Raw genomic sequence first — 16,326 nt, forward strand, 5'->3', positions numbered from 1 at the left:
ACTGGGTGAAAAGTGGTACCATTACTGAGATGGAAAAGCATGCACAAGAACTGATTTGGGGGAGGGGACTCACTCAAGACCTCTGTTTGGAATGTGTTCAGTTTGAGATGATTTTTTAAATAGCTGAAGGCATAATTAAGGATCACCCAGAAATGATTTTTTAAAAAGAGGTCCAAGAAACCTAGTCCCAGGGTTCTCCAACATTTAGAAGCTGGAAAGGGGAGAAAATCCAGCAAAGGAGTCTGAGAAGGATCAGAGTTAGGAAGAATCTCAAAGAAGTGTGTAGCCCAGAAACCAGTGAAGAGAGTGGGTCAAGAAGGAAGATAAGAGAGTTCCAGGTGGCCTACTGGTTAAGATTCCAGCCTTTCACTGCCATGGCGTGGGTTTTATCCCCAGTCAGGGAAGTAAGATCCTGAAAGCTGCATGGTGCAGCGTAAAAAATAAAGACATCAATGCAGATCCTACAGATATTTAAAGAGAGAGGGAGGATAAGAAGGAGGACAAGACCAGAAGCTGCTAAGAGGACAAGTAATTTAAGGACCAAGACTGGACTGTGGGGTTTGCACTATGAAAATCACTGGCATCCTTGACAAGAGTAGTCTAGGTGGAATGGTAAGGAAGAATGTCTGATTGCAGTGAAATGGGGAAATAGAGGCAATGGCTGAAGATAACTCTGTAGTATTATGAAGAGATGCAGAGGGAAGGGGTTTTAGCTAAAGGAGATATTGGGCCACAGTTAGGTTTTTTGATGATGGGAGATACCAGAGCAATTTTGTTTGCTGATAGCAGTGATCCAAGAGAGAGGGAGAAATTGATGTTACAGGAGAGAAAGTATATGATAAGAGGTTCAAAGCCCTGGGGGGAATAAGATCCAAAGAGAGTCGCGAAGGTTGACTTCCTTAAAGAAGCCACTTCATTTGAGTCATAGGAGGTAAAGCAGCACATATAGGCACAGGTGAAGGTATATAGCTGGATTTATTATGAAAAGATAAAAGAGTTATTTTATTTTCTCAATAAAAAATGAAGCAGAGTCATTAGTTGAAGAGGGCTGGGGTCAAGGGTTAGTGTCATGGAAGTTTAAGAAGAAAAGGTATGAAATAGCCATTTTGGACAGTGGGATGTGTGAGGATACCTGTCAAATAGGCTTCCCGACTGGCTCAGTAGTAAAGAATCCACCTGCCAATGCAGGAGATGCAGAGGAAGTGGGTTCGATCCCTGGGTCAGGAAGATCCCCTGGAGAAGGAACTGGCAACCCATTCCAGTATTTTTGCCTGGAGAATCCCATGGACAGAGGAGCCTAGCGGGCTACAGTCCATGGGGTCACAAAGAGTCAGACACGACTGAGCGACTAAACAACAATCTGTCAAATACAATGGTCTTAATTTTAGAAAAGAGATTGCAATATTAATTCCAAGGATTACTAACCAAAAGATATTGCTTAGATTGCTCCAAGTCCATGATAAAAATGTTATCAACAGAGAAAATATTGCTTTACCTCTTCTCTGCTATGGTCAGTGGGCACTCACACAGTCTATGATACAGTTTACCCATTTGTTTTGTATAGGTTAAAAATAAGGTGGCTTAAGATCCAGTTATTTTTTTGTTCTATCAACTCTGCCTGCAAGGGACATCCCTGTTTTACAGACTGGAATTAAAAGGAGTTTGGAAGTTACTTGCTGAAGATTTCACAGGGCCTAAGGGGCAGAGTGAGATCGGAACCTCATTCTTCCAATTTCAAGGCCAAATACTTCCTAAGATGCTGGATTCATTCATCCATCGGTTATTTACTGAGTATACACCATGCAACAGGCAATGTGCTGAGAGCCTTATATATTTGGCCTCAATTTCTTTTTACAACTACTTGACGAGGTAGGGAGTAAATAAGGGGGTGACAGATGATGAGATGGTCGGATGGTATCACTGACTCAATGAACATGAGTTTGAGCAAGTTCTGGGAGAGAAGGACCTGGTGTGCTGCAGTCCGTGGTGTCGTAAAGAGTCAGATACAACTGAGCGACTAAACAACAACAAATACTTCCACTCCTTTACAGATCAGGGACTTGAGGTTTAAAGAAGGAGGATACATTTATTTAATCACCTAATTCATGGTAGACTGTGAATATGAGAGGGGTTGAATTTTTTGGAAAGAAGAAGATTTCCTTTTTAAAGTGATATAAAGGCAATTTCACACAAGGAATTAATAAAGACAATTGGATTGGTAAAGGTTGGGGCCCACTGCTCAGCATGAAATCTAGATATTCTGGCTAAAAGCACCCAAATTTGTTTCTGATTTGGGATAACTGAGTAGATGTCCTAAGGTGAATGAGGAAACTAGATCCCAGCTACAGATACCCCTGAAATAATTTGCCTAGACAGCAGTAGCTATTGTTTTCCTGTACAGGTTGGCGCTAGTATTCATTTTTGTGTGGCAGGTCCTCTTTTGATATTAACCTGACAACTGAATCCAGGGCCTCTCACTGAGATTTAGAAATCTTTTTTTTAACTTTTTTTTTGAGGTACTTTTTTTTCTTCCTTAGAAAGAATTGAACCTAATGAACACATAAGTAATTTCATCTGAGTTCCATTTGAGGCCTTGTCTTTACAGACGTTGCCAGCTCATTTTGGCTTATTGAAAGGCTTTTATCAAACCACAGGCTGAGTTTTGAACAGACATGCAGTGCTTTCAACCTATCTCTGAACTGTTGATATGAAATAACAGGAAAATCCTCTTTCCAAAAGTAACTTGAGTGAGAAGTTTAAAATAATAGAACTCTCAAAATAGTCTTGGGGATTTAGATACAAATTCTGCCTCAGCCCCAAATGGCCTACTCATTCTTATTGTAGGTGATCTAAAAGGGGGTAACATATTAATTGTTATGAAAACCTCGACTCTGGGCTCCTAACCCACCTTGGGGTGGGGGGCTGGTTAGGGAAAATTGTCTAGAGCCTGAGCCACATTTTGAGGGGTGAGATGAAACTAAGTGAAATCTTTCCAGAATAACAAAGGTCTGGAAACACTAAATTGTGTGGGATATGGAAAGAATCATGGCGGGGGGGGGTAGGATTTCAATATTGCTGGAGTATAAGGTGCCAGGTGGGGAGCCTAAGGATAAAGATAGAAAAGTTGGCAGGGATGAAGTCATGCTGGATCTTTAGGGCATTAAGGGTAAGATGGGAGAAGGGACCAGGAAAATTAAAAGATGAATTCCAGGTTTCATTCCATGGGCTCTTGGGCAAATGACTGGGCCCAAGTTATGAGTCAGAAAAAAACCTGGGAAAATGGATAGGAGTTGATCATTCACAAGTTTCAGATTTGTCAGTTATCCCTACATTGTAAATATGCTGAAAACGAGGGATTTCCTTATTGGTTTGATGAACAGCCCTGCTTTGTAGTTGGAAGGACTGCCATGTTTGAAGCCATGTGAGGAGCTAATGCATCAGTAAAAACCCAAGAAAATGGTGTCCTCTGCTGAAGCCATGTCACTATTAATGAGTTGAGGCCCAGATAGTAGTTTAGAGCAGAGATTCTAAGCTGGTAGCCCATGGGCCTTCCTGCTGTACTGCATGTCTTGAAAGAAGAAGAAGGAGAGAAACTTCTAGTTTCATTCTTGGTAGGACACTTTTTCCTTCTCGTTTCACTATTTTCCACTTGGTGGAACTAAATACACTTTTCAGCCTCTCCAGGAAGCTCCCTTTCCAAATACATTACAGTCATCTTCTTCCCACTGCTCTGGTGCCTCTCTTGTTGGGCGTTCTCGTCTAGAAGCAAATCATGCTTGGGAATCAACTCCTTGACTAAGTGCAGCTTAAGGACAATGGTGTGGTTGAGAATGTTTGACATGTAGGGGGAAAGACAGGAGGACTCTTTCTGAGAGGGGTTTCTGTGACCAACCTACCACCAGATGTAGCCACATTGACCAAATGGACCAGTTGCTTTAGGATAGTATGTCCCAAAATATATAAGGAGACATTTCTGCTTTTGAGAAAGTCATTTTCATCCCCTGTCGCCCAATAGGTTATAGAGACTAAGAAATGATATAAATACCTGGGCTTCCCAGGTAGCTCAGTAGATAAAAAATTCGCCTGCAATGCAGGAGATGCAGGAGACATGGGTTTGATCCCTGGGTGGGGAAGATCCCGTGAAGGAGGGCATGGTTACCCACTCCAGTATTCTTGCCTAGAGAATTCCATGGACAGAGGAGCCTGGCGGGCTACAGTCCATAAGGTGGCCAACAGTTGACATGACTGGAGTGACTGAGCGTGCACGAAAGCAGGCATATGTAGTATCTGCTGAGGCAGGTATGCATGTTAGTCACTGAGTCATGTCCAACTCTTTACGACCCCATGACCTGTAGCCCGGCAAGCTCCTCTGTCCATGGAATTCTCCAGGCAAGAAGAAGGGAGTGGATAGCCATTCCCTTCTCCAGGGGATCTTTCTGACCCAGGGATGGAACCTGAGTCTCCTGAATTGCAGGCAGATTCTTTACTATCTGAGCCACCTGGGAAGCCCTGATGGAGACATGTAGTACATTAATTAAAGACTTTGAAAGTCCCATCTGGATGGAAACCAGTTTGTGTGTGTGTGTGTGTGTGTGTGTGTGTGTGTGTTTATTTTATTTTACAGCAGCTTGGTAACACATTACTAACAGCCATTGTTGATACAGAAAATGTCAGCAAACATTTGAACGTTTGTACTTAAACAGTGCTTCACTCATCTTTAAGTTAGGTGAACCTTAAGTATTCTGCAGTTAAAGATACACATATGTGTGTGTGTGTGTGTGTATATATATATAGTCTAAGAAAATCCACCTATTTCACACTTCAAATAATCATCCTCATAATTTTGACTTTATAGCCAATTTTAGCAAATAGAGATAAAATTGACATGTACCATTCATTATATCAGTTTCAGGTACACCACATAAAGTTTCAATATTTGTATATCTGTGAAATGATCACCACAGTATGTCTAGTTAACACCATAACCACATAGGTGATGTGTGTGGATGTGTATGCAGAAAGAAATGGGAACCCACTCCAGTATCCTTGCCTGGAAAATCCCATGGATGGAGGAGACTGGTTCATGGGGTTGCAAAGAATCAGACATGACTGAGCGACTTCACTTTCACCACACAGGTACGAATTTTTTTCTCGTGATGAGGACTTTGAAGATCTACTTTCTTAGCAATTTTCATATGTACAATGTAGTATTATTAATTATAGTCACCATACTATACATCACATCACGATGACTTAGTTTATAACTGGAAGTTTTTACCTTTTGACCACTTACTTGATTTAATTTTTTTTTCCCCCAGATCTTTCTTATTGTGAAAAATTTCAAGGAATTATACAGTCAACACTCATATACCTACCAACTAAATTCTGTGGTTAACTTTTTTGCTGTATTTGCCTTATTCCATATTATCAATCTATCCGTCCTGCTCTTGATCCATCAGTCCTTCTTATTTTGTGATGCATTTCAGAGGAAATGACAGCATCAGAACCTTTTACCTCTAATTACCTTAGCATGCCTATCCTCAACCAGCTTTGTTTGAATCTGCATTTCCTGGTTCCAGCAGAGCACAAAAATCACATGTTTTTTATTAACACCTCTGGAGGTCACTCAAATTTCATTCTCCACAGGGCAGGCTTTGGGATAATGCTTTGGGGTTGTGAAGACACCACCTATATCATGAAATCTTGGATTATTTAAAGTTGTTGTCTTGTCTCATGTAGACTAATCACAGAATGGAAAGGGGGTTGATCTAATCACTTCATTTTATAGATGGGGAAAGTGAGGGCTAGACAGGTGAGGACTCATGCTTTTCTACAGAATGCCTTGTCCTTGAATGGGGCTCCGTTTTCCCTTCACTCTAGTCCTTGCACACCGCTGACTGCCTTGGTCTCTGGCTCACAAGAGTGTTTCTGAGGTGAAGTAAAACTCCTGGGCCAGGCTCCAAACTAGGCTCCCAAGTGACTGCCTTGTAACTTCATTTCTTCCAGTTACTTGTTAATCTCATCCAAATTTCTTTTCCTTAACAGTGCCCACATTTTATTCTCTTCTGGAATTCCAAGTTGATCATCTCAGTTTGGGTGAATGGAGCTGTTTAAATGAGAAGTATTAAAAGTATTCTACAGCAGACTTCTGACCCTTTTCTGGGCATTTGTAACACCCAGCTCTTTCAGAGACTAGGGTGTAGAAAGTGGGTGAGCCGAAGTGGGAATGATATCTCTACAATTTTATATTCTACCTTAAGGATGTTTGTGATTCTAAAAACCATATTGGTAAAAAAAATTTTTTTAATCATGTTGGTAATCCATAGGAGGGCTGCTGTCATGGCAATGAGATATTTCACCCTTAAATCATAGTCAGGGAAATTATGGTGGAATCATATGATTCTTTTCGATACTTCAAAAACAGTATTGCTAAAGGAGTGTGTTTATTTATTTATATATATTCCATTGAATTTCCAAAAGGATTCAAGGCAGGTGAATTAAATGATTATAGTTTTATGTGCCAGTTTAAAAAATGAAGACTATAACACAAATATTTGGGAAAGACCAAGCTGGAATTTCTGGGTTTGTCTCCTTTTTTCTTGGGAGATCATACTGAGGTAAGACAAGAACAAATTTTGTCCACCACAATTGTAGAACACAAAAGATTACCCCACTCCTTTCATACTTAAAAGAAAGACAAGAGCTTGGCTATGAAACAAGACTCATGATGATGGCTGACATTTTAGGAAAATGCAATAATTTACATATAAAGCGTGATAAAATGATTTGTATGGTTTTAGATGTATTCTCAGTGAAGGCGATGGCACCCCACTCCAGTACTCTTGCCTGGAAAATCCCATAGATGGAGGAGCCTGGTAGGCTGCAGTCCATGGGGTCACTAAGAGTCAGACACGACTGAGTAACTTCACTTTCACTTTTCACTTTCATGCATTGGAGAAGGAAATGGCAACCCACTCCAGTGTTCTTGCTTGGAGAATCCCAGGGACGGGGGAGCCTGTTGGGCTGCTGTCTATGGGGTCACACAGAGTCGGACATGACTGAAGCGACTTAGCAGCAGCAGCAGCAGATGTATTCTGAAAGGCCTTGGAAGGCAGTCTCATTGTAGTATTTCAGAAGCAGCACATCTGGAGAAAGGTTTCTATGGCAACTCATGAAAGTTTGATTTTTTTTTCCCTTTCCTTTTCAAGAGCATAAATCATCCTACGGCCTAAGGCTTCAGTAAAGGTCTCCTGTATTTTAGCAGCTATTGCCATTTGTTTTGGGGGTTGTATATTTTGACTGTCTAAGAGAAAACAGAGCAAAGGGCTTCCAAGAAGGCTTGGAGTCTTACCTTTTTCATATTTGGGAGCAAGATGTCAATAATGTTATTCTAGAGTTTGCTTCTCCGTGATCAAATGGATGGTGCACATTGGTATGTTTGGTTTATAGCATGTGTTATTTCAGTTTTCAAGAAAGTTGTGGGACTTCCCTGGTTGTCCTGTGGTGAAGACTCGGCAGTTCCAAAGCAGGGGCATGGGTTCAGTCCCCAGTCAGGGATCTAAGATTCCCCCACATGCCATGTGGCACTGCTGAAAAAAAAAAGAAAGTTTTTTTGTGATCAGTGTGTTCTCAGAAAAGAGGAGTCAGTCTAGACTTAAGAAGGAGGAACTGTTTGGCCAAAGCATCTCCTAATCAGTAGTTTAGTGGAGGTGTCCTACTGTCTTCATGTCTGCCTGTGAATGACATGGTCCTGGGGTTTTGCCCACTGATATGCTTAAGGTGGTTTTTATCAATATATCCTTTCCAAGAAAGGCAATAAAGAAATACTCTGTTTTTAAAACTCAGAACAGTTTTAGAAATTGTTTTAAGCAACTTTGGCCTTTGTATATTATAGGAAGTCACATAACTAATGAAAAACACCCAGGACACAGAAACAGAGCTAAACTTTAGACCGGGCTCTGCCATCGCTAATTGTGTCACAGTGAGCAAGCCCTTGAGAATCTCTTTGAGCCTCCATTTTCTAATCTGAAAAATAGGATAAACAAGGCAAGTCTCAAAGGCTTATTGTTAAGAACTGAATGTGTGTGAGTATTGGAAACTATAGTGCTGTACCAATGTAAGGTGGTTATTACAATTGATTGGCTGGCTTTCTTTCCAGCTCTTTTTCTTTGGTAAAGTCCCTTTACCATTTCTGGTGTGACAAGAAGAAATCAGTTTCAATGTGCGTATATATTTTAGTTTTCTTATACTATGTTAAATATGGGTATATAGACACCACTGCAGGCAGTTGTCTATTTCTTGACTAAGTAATTAAATATCATCTTTGCTGAAGGCTATTAAATGAATCCAGGTAAGTGCCAACTGTGTACTCACATTGAGAACACAAAGACTAGGTAATTAAACTCTTATCATTCAGGAAATAAGTTCTCTGAGTTTGGAGGCCACAGCATGAGCTATTCAGGCTGATGCAGTGAAAGAGGGGGGATGCAGTCCAGCCCACACACTGCTAGCCAAGCATCAATGTGAGCTGTATTCACCTGAAGAAAGGATGCTGTTTTGAAACTTACCTGCTACAAGTGTAATTTCTTCTTTCTTCCTATAATTTACACAAAGGCATGGAATGTGCTAGCAGTGGCCCTCGTATTTATGTGGATCGTGATGTTCTACAGAAGGCTTTCAGTATTTCATCATTTAGTGTGAGGAAGACTGCTTTCCATGTTTGTTTTCTGGAGTTACATTGCCTAGATTTGAATACTGGCTCTACTGGTCACCAGCTGTGTGACCTTGGGTACATTACTTGACCTCTCTGTGCTTTGCTTTTTACATCTGCCAACTTCATAGAGTTGTTAGGAGAATAAATAAATTCTTATATGTAAAACATTTGGAATTGAAACTGGCATATAGTCAGTGCTCAAAATATTCCCGTCTTTTGGGAAGTAAACCACTAAACTACTTAATAAGAAATGCTTTGAGCAAACAGTTCCTCCTGTTTAAGTCCAGACTGACTCCTTTTTCCTGAGAACACACTGATCATAACTTTCTTTTTTCTTCCTTTTTTTTTTTTTTTTTTTGGGCAGCACTGCATGGCATGTATGATCTTAGTTCCCTGACCAAGGATTGAACCTGTGTCCACCTGCCTCTGTACTCTGTGTTGAAGAGTTCAGCAATTAATGTCTGAATTGTACCTATAAATGCCACTTTCCTTTAATGAATTTAGTCTCACATTGGTGATATTTTTTCTTCTTACCCCAGCCTCTTTTGTGTGTGTGTGCATGTGTTAAATAACTGAAAAGGCATTCTTTGTAGAGACATCAAAGTATTCCAGTTCTTTGATTAGACGGTCACTTGGTTGTCTCTAGAATTTTCTCATAAAACCGTTGCTTTGTCAGAGGTGACAGAGGTGATGAGGGCTATTTGCATGTTTTTGGCTTTTTTCCTTCCTAAGAGCATGCTTATAAGGTTTACTAGAGTTATAAGTTTAGAGATGCTTTGAGGTACCGTGAATTTTTTTTTCTCAGTTTTGATCAACATGATACTTTTTTGGTAACTTTAAACTGAGAAAAAGTCCTTTGTAACATGGAAGTACTGATATTTGATAATGTTTTCAGAACAATTAGCCTTGTATTTCAAAATGCCGAAAAATTCTGTTAAATATCAGCTTTTGAAAGGAAGGACATGAGACAGACTAACAAAGCGAAGAGTGAGGCAGATGGTGATTTTGATTTTTATCTTCCTTCAAATCCCAGCTCCTTCACTGTTCTTAAGACTCTTAGACGAGGCCCTTTTGTTCCTTGCCCTGTGTACTTTTCAGTCTCCTACAGTCTCTAACTCTTAAGCCCTTTTCCGTGGCACAAAACAGGACGCATAGAATGTTAATAATGCTGCAAACCACTGATTTCTAGGTATTTAAAATAATTTGGGTATCTAATACAAATTGAAATATCCAAATAATTGAGATAGTCAATCACCTTGAGGAAACATTTTCCAAGTGAACTATGTGGAAAGGGAGATGCAATATTTTGATCATTTCATGCCATTAGGCTTTTGTCTACCATTTAGTCAGCTATGCCATACTATGCTTATTCATCCAAAGGAGACCCCCTGAGGCAAAATACCATAGATCCTGCACCATTTAGAACTAACAAGTACAGTATTGTAAAGTAAAATAAAGTAAAAAATAAATAAATAAATAAATAAATAACAAAAAAACTTAAAAAAAAAAAAAAAAGAACTAACAAGTGAGGTGATCTTATCAGCGACCTGTCTAGGACACATAAGGGCTACTTCTGAAAGTGCCAAATAATCACTTGTTTGTGAAATATTCATTGATCCTGCATATTAAACTCAAGTTTTTATTAGCTTTTTAAAAGTAGGCAGCGATTGTGTACTTGTTTCTAAACTGGTTGCTAAAGAGTCTGCCGCAGTGTGGGAGACCTGGGTTTGATCCCTGGAGAAGGAAATGGCAACCCACTCCAGTATTCTTGCCTGGAAAATCCCATAGATGGAGGAGCCTGGCAGGCTGCATGCAGTCCATGGGGTCACAAAGAGTCAGACACAAGTGAGAGACTTTACTTTCACTCTCAAATTGATTGCAAAAATTAAATCTCTGTTTAAAAGAAAAACCAATATTTTAAGATTCTTCTGTTTAGATGGGCAGCAGAATGTTTTTAAGATATTACATCAATCTGTGTATAGAGTTACTGCATTTTTAACTTTTGCTTTTTGGTCCAAGGGTGGTGGCTAAGAATTCCAGTTTGGGGCTGAACCCTCACCATTTACTAATTGTATAGTCTATGGCAAGTCAGTGAATGTCTCTTAATCTCCATTTTTTTTTTCTTTTTAAAATGAAGATAATAATACCTGTCAGTACTGTGGTGAAAATCAAATGAGTTTTTTATGTGAAATGCTACTTCTTCACACAGAGCAAAGCAACGTTCAATGCTTTATGATGGTTTGTTATTATCGTAGATATTGTCTTTTCCTTGTTTTAGCTGTTACTGCATTGTGTCAGGAAATGATTGCCTAAGGGTTTCAACAGCACTGATTACACTGTTTAGTGTTTCTACTTTATATTATTTTTCACAATAGTATTACATTTTAAAATTCTCAGACTTCCAAGAGAATATACCATCTCTCCTATTTTTGTTTTATGGCAAAATGTGTTAAAAGTTCCAAGTTACTGACATAAACATGAACTCTTGGGAAACAACCCTGTTGTCAGCCCAGGGGGCCCTGGGTCCTTAGTTGTTTGCTTATCTTTTGATTAATCAAACCATTAATCCTTTTGCCAGTCATCAGTGAGGAATCCCTTGAGAGCTCAGTTGCTCAGTTGTGTAACACTGAACAACACCGTGGACTGTGGACTGTAGCCCACCAGTCTCCTCCGCCCATGGGATTTTGCAGGCAAGAAGACTGGAGTGGATTGCCATTTCCTTCTCCAGGGGATCTTCCCAAGCCAGGGATTGAACCCACGTCTCCTTGTCTCCTATATTAGAAGGCGAATTCTTTACCACTGAGCCACTGGGGAAGCCCCTCCCTTGAGAACTACATGTAAACAATCTTTTTAAATTTTCTTTATTAAAAAAATTTTTTATTGAAGTATATAATTGGTTTACAATATTTGGGTTAATTTCTGCTGTATAGCATAGTGATTCTGTTATATATCTCTCTCTACATATATATATATATATATACACACATACATTCTTTTTAAAGTGTTTTTTCCATTGTGATTTATCAGAGGATATTTAATATAGTTCTCTGTGCTGTACAGTAAGACCTTGTTGTTTATACATCTTGACAGTCTTAATAACTTCCGGACCAGACTCCAACTCCTCAGTTTCTTTGGTACCCTAAAACTCCCTCTTCCTAAAATGCAGAGGATGAGATGGTTGGATGGCATCACCAACTCAATGGACATGGGTTTGAGCAAACTCCAGGGGATAGTGAAGGACAGGGAAGTCCATGGGGTTGCAAAGAGTCAGACACAACTTAGCGACTGAACAGAAACAAACCGCAGGGACTTTCTTTAAGCTATTGTTATTTGGGTCAATTATTTTTCAAATCAGTCTTTGTCAGTTGATGTCCAACAAGCATTTTGAATACCACCCCACAGGAGCATGAGTGAGACAAATTGTGAGGTATTTCCCACGACATATTTTTGTATTGCTCTATTTAAAGATACTTTTGTAATTTATATTTATGCCTTTTAAAGGCACACGAACCTAGAGAACTCTAGTCAATGATTTGATAAGACCCTGGCTCGTTCTAGTAAATGTTTCTGTATAGCATCAGGTACTTACTTAGTAGTATCTTGTGGAATATAAAATACTAGTGTATTTGAGTGATATTGTGTTTCATTCTGAGCCACTTTTTAAGCCTCAACATGCTTAGCAAGTCTATCTGATTTCCATGATAACTGCTGTTACTATGGCTGCATGTTATTTCATATTTCATTTGTTGAACTGATGCTTGATAAGAGAGATGGCATTGAATCGTGGGCAATTTTGATTCAGTAGAAAGGTTTTCTTTTTTTTCCTTATGGAGGTTAAATTGGGAAACTGCAGTTAAAAATCCAAGCCTTGTATTTCTAAATTAGGGTTGTGCAATGCTCATGCACACTGTGTGTGGGGGGTGGACTTTGGCACCATCACCCCACCACCTGCTGGATGTTCTGGCCTTGACCCCAAGGACAGTTATCAGAAGGTGGATTAACTCAAATAATGAAATGTCACATCAGCCTCGTAAAAAAAAAAAATGGGCTTCTTCTTTTAGGACAGTTCAAGAGGGTGAATGGAGCCTCGTCTTTTCATTCTGGCTTCAACGGTAGACTCATTTCTTATGTTCTGTGGATTCTTATCAAACCACAAGATACAAGTGTGCTTTCAAAACATGGTGACCCAAACAAAGTGAAAAACACTTTTGAAATGTAATTTCTCCCTGAAGCAGAAATTGAGAGATGCGATCTATGAAAAGAATGGCTCCATGGCCCCATGGAAACCAATGCTCATAGTGGTTATAGAAGCGGACACTGGAGTGAAACTGCCTGGCTTTGCTGCTGGCTCATTATGTGATCTTGGACACTTCTTTGTGCTTCAGTTTCCTGAGCCATAAAATGGGAATATCAGTAGTACCTTTTTTTTTAAATTGGATTGCTGTGAAAATTCATTGAATTGATACAATAAAACACTCAGAATAGCATCTGAAATGTGGTGCACACTATAGGAATATGAGCTATTTTTGTAGGGATTTTCTTTTTCTCTCTTGTACTTGTGCTCAGTTGCTCAGTCATGTCTGACTCTTTGCGACCCCATGGACTGTAGCCCGCCAGGCTCCTCTATCCATGGAATTTTCCCATCAAGAATACTGGAGTGGGTTGCCGTTTCCTCTTCCAGGGGATCTTCCTGACTCAGGGATTGAACCTGTGTCTCCTGCATTGGCAGATGGATTCTTTACCACTGAGCCACCGCAGAAGCCCTTTTTCACACTGCTGCTGCTGCTAAGTCACTTCAGTTGTGTCTGACTCTGTGCGACCACATAGATGGCAGCCCACCAGGCTCCCCCATCCCTGGGATTCTCCAAGCAAGAACACCGGAGTGGGTTGACATTTCCTTCTCCAGTGCATGAAAGTGAAAAGTGAAAGTGAAGTCACTCAGTTGTGTCAGACTCATAGCGACCCCATGGACTACAGCCCACCAGGCTCCTCCGTCCATGGGGTTTTCAGGCAAGAGTACTGGAGTGGGGTGCCATTGCCTTCTCCGCTTTTTCACACTGCTACTGCTGCTGAGTCGCTTCAGTCGTGTCCGACTCTGTGCGACCCCATAGGCGGCAGCCCACCAGGCTCCCCTGTCCCTGGGATTCTCCAGGCAAGAACACTAGAGTGGGTTGACATTTCATCTAAAAGTTCCAGAACTATTATTTTTAAAAGACAAGGTAGAAATTATTTCATTTCTCTTTAAGGCACAGCATCTTGGCATTTCCTTGATTTTATTTGATTTCATAAAGCAAATGAGTAAAGTATTTGGAACTGAGTAAATTCAATTCATTGTGGTAAGAATACGAGTTATCTTGTCTGAAAAAAATCTTACTAAACTCTGTAAGTTAAAGATGCAGAATTTTAAGATTTGTGAGATCAAAAACTACATTCAGGATGTACTTATACCAAAAATTACATATTTGAACTTTACACTAAGCTTTATACTTTATCAAAACTCACTGAACTCATTGGTTAAAGTTTATTGTATGTAAATGTATCTCAATAAGCTGTTTTGTTATGTTGAATTCATGATGTTGGAATTGTAGTAGGCATAAAGTATTTTTGACTGCATTAATAGATGAATAAATGAATGGTGTCATTTTATTCTTCAGTGATGAATCCTACAGGGAATGAGGACAATTAAATGAGTTGCATTTTATGTCTTTGGTTTTGTAACTTTACATCAACTTCGAAAAGTTCAGTTTTAATAGTGAATTTTAGGTCCTTTCACATGCTTTGAAGATTGACTCCCCTCTTCGCTCCTTCACTTAAATTTATTGGATTTTCAGATTTACCTTGAGAATGAAGTCAATTGCTCCATTTGGTCCTGGGTTTGCTGGGGCTTATACATTTCTTTTTTGTGGGGCTTTGTGTTTTCTTTCATGCTGTCAGACACATAATCATGTAAGTTAGTCTAAGATAAACATTTTGATATAGTGATCAAAGAAGTTTTTTAGGGTTTGAGACTTTTACTAAAAATGAAACCCTTTTTTATTCTTTCAAGAAATAGCAGTTGGTTTTGCAGACTTGGAATCTGGGTCTCTATAGAGAAACCCTAGACACCAGTAAGTTGGTTAAGTTGAACGTGATGATATGCTATGTGTATGAGCCAACATGGACTTTAATCATTGGCTGTTAGCACGGGGAGCTTATCTGGAGTTGAGTGTTTGGTTCTGATTTCTTCTTGTATTTTCTACCAGGTATGGCAGCAGCCAAACTTCTGCATGACTCTGGCCTGAATGTGATTGTTCTGGAAGCCCGGGACCGCGTGGGAGGCAGGACTTACACCCTTAGGGTAAGACAATAAGAATGGGCTGGAAAAATATGACCCTGAAACTGAGTTTCCTTTTTTCTTTCTGAAAGTCTTGAACTTCACTTGACTCTTTTCAAGAGAGTGAAAATTACTTCAGAACACTCCATGGCCTCTCAATTTGCTTTCTTTCCATGGCTTTCTTCTGTCCCTTTTCTCTTCTTGCCTCATAACACTTGGCACTTTCCCCATAAACGATTGCATCAATAATTAGATGTTTGAAATACATTAGTGAGTAAAACAAAGATTCCCTGCCCTTGTGAAATATATATTCCCCCCTTTTTTAAGTGGGGGAGCTATAGTGACTCAGTTGGTAAAGAATCCGCCTGCCAATGCAAAAGACCCAAGTTCCATCCCCGGGTCGGGAAGGTCCCCTGAAGAAGGAAATGGCAACCCACTCCAGTATTCTTGCCTGGAGAGTCCCATGGACAGAGGAGCCTGGCGGGCTATAGTCCATGGGATCTCAGGAATTGGATGCAACTTAGTGACTAAATCATACCACCATACAATAAACAAACAAAAGCACAAAAGGAGGACCTGCTCTAGTGTCCCTGACTATTAGGAATCCAGTTATGTTTGGATGTGTTCACTCTTTTTTAAAGGTTGGTCCTTAGTCATTGCAAATGAAGCTAATTCAAAACCATATGAAAACCTTTCTACTGAACATAAGAGCAATTTCAAAGGTTTAAATTAGGACTCTAATGCTATCTTTCAAGTATCTGGATTAACAAACCACAAAAGAAATGGTCATTTCCTGGATGGACTTAGAGTTTATCATGCTAGGTGGAGAAAGTCACACAAAGAAAGAATTATCATATGATATCATTTATATGTAGATGCTTTAAAAATGATACAGATGAACTTACAAAAAAGAAACTGACTCACATAGAAAACAAATTTATGGTTACCAAAGTGAATAGAGGGGAAGGGAGTTTGGGATTAAAATTAAGAGTTTGGGATTGACAGATAGACACTGCTGCTACTGCTGAGTCACTTCAGTCGTGTCTGACTCTGTGTGACCCCATAGACGGCAGCCCACCAGGCTCCCCCGTCCCTGGGATTCTCCAGGCGAGAACACTGAAGTGGGTTGCCATTTCCTTCTCCAATGCATGAAAGTGAAAAGTCAAAGTGAAATCGCTCAGTTGTGTCCGACTCTTCGTGATCCCATGGACTGCAGCCTACCAGGCTCCTCCATCCATGGGATTTTTGAGGCAAGAGTACTGGAGTGGGGTGCCACTGCCTTCTCCGAGATACACACTAC

General features: G+C 39.9%; 1 protein-coding gene across 1 annotated transcript in view; it reads left to right on the forward strand.

Moving 5' to 3' along the window:
* Window positions 1–16,326, forward strand: part of LOC102180115 (amine oxidase [flavin-containing] B) — a gene marked incomplete at its 3' end in the record, with an annotated part of 91,003 nt that overhangs the window by 26,528 nt on the left and 48,149 nt on the right. The window contains 1 exon segment of the mRNA XM_018043681.1: window positions 14,956–15,050. Within this exon segment, the coding sequence (XP_017899170.1) occupies window positions 14,956–15,050 (95 nt within the window).

This window comes from Capra hircus (genome assembly GCF_001704415.2).
Source record: "Capra hircus breed San Clemente chromosome X unlocalized genomic scaffold, ASM170441v1, whole genome shotgun sequence".
NCBI classification, from domain to species: domain Eukaryota; kingdom Metazoa; phylum Chordata; class Mammalia; order Artiodactyla; family Bovidae; genus Capra; species Capra hircus.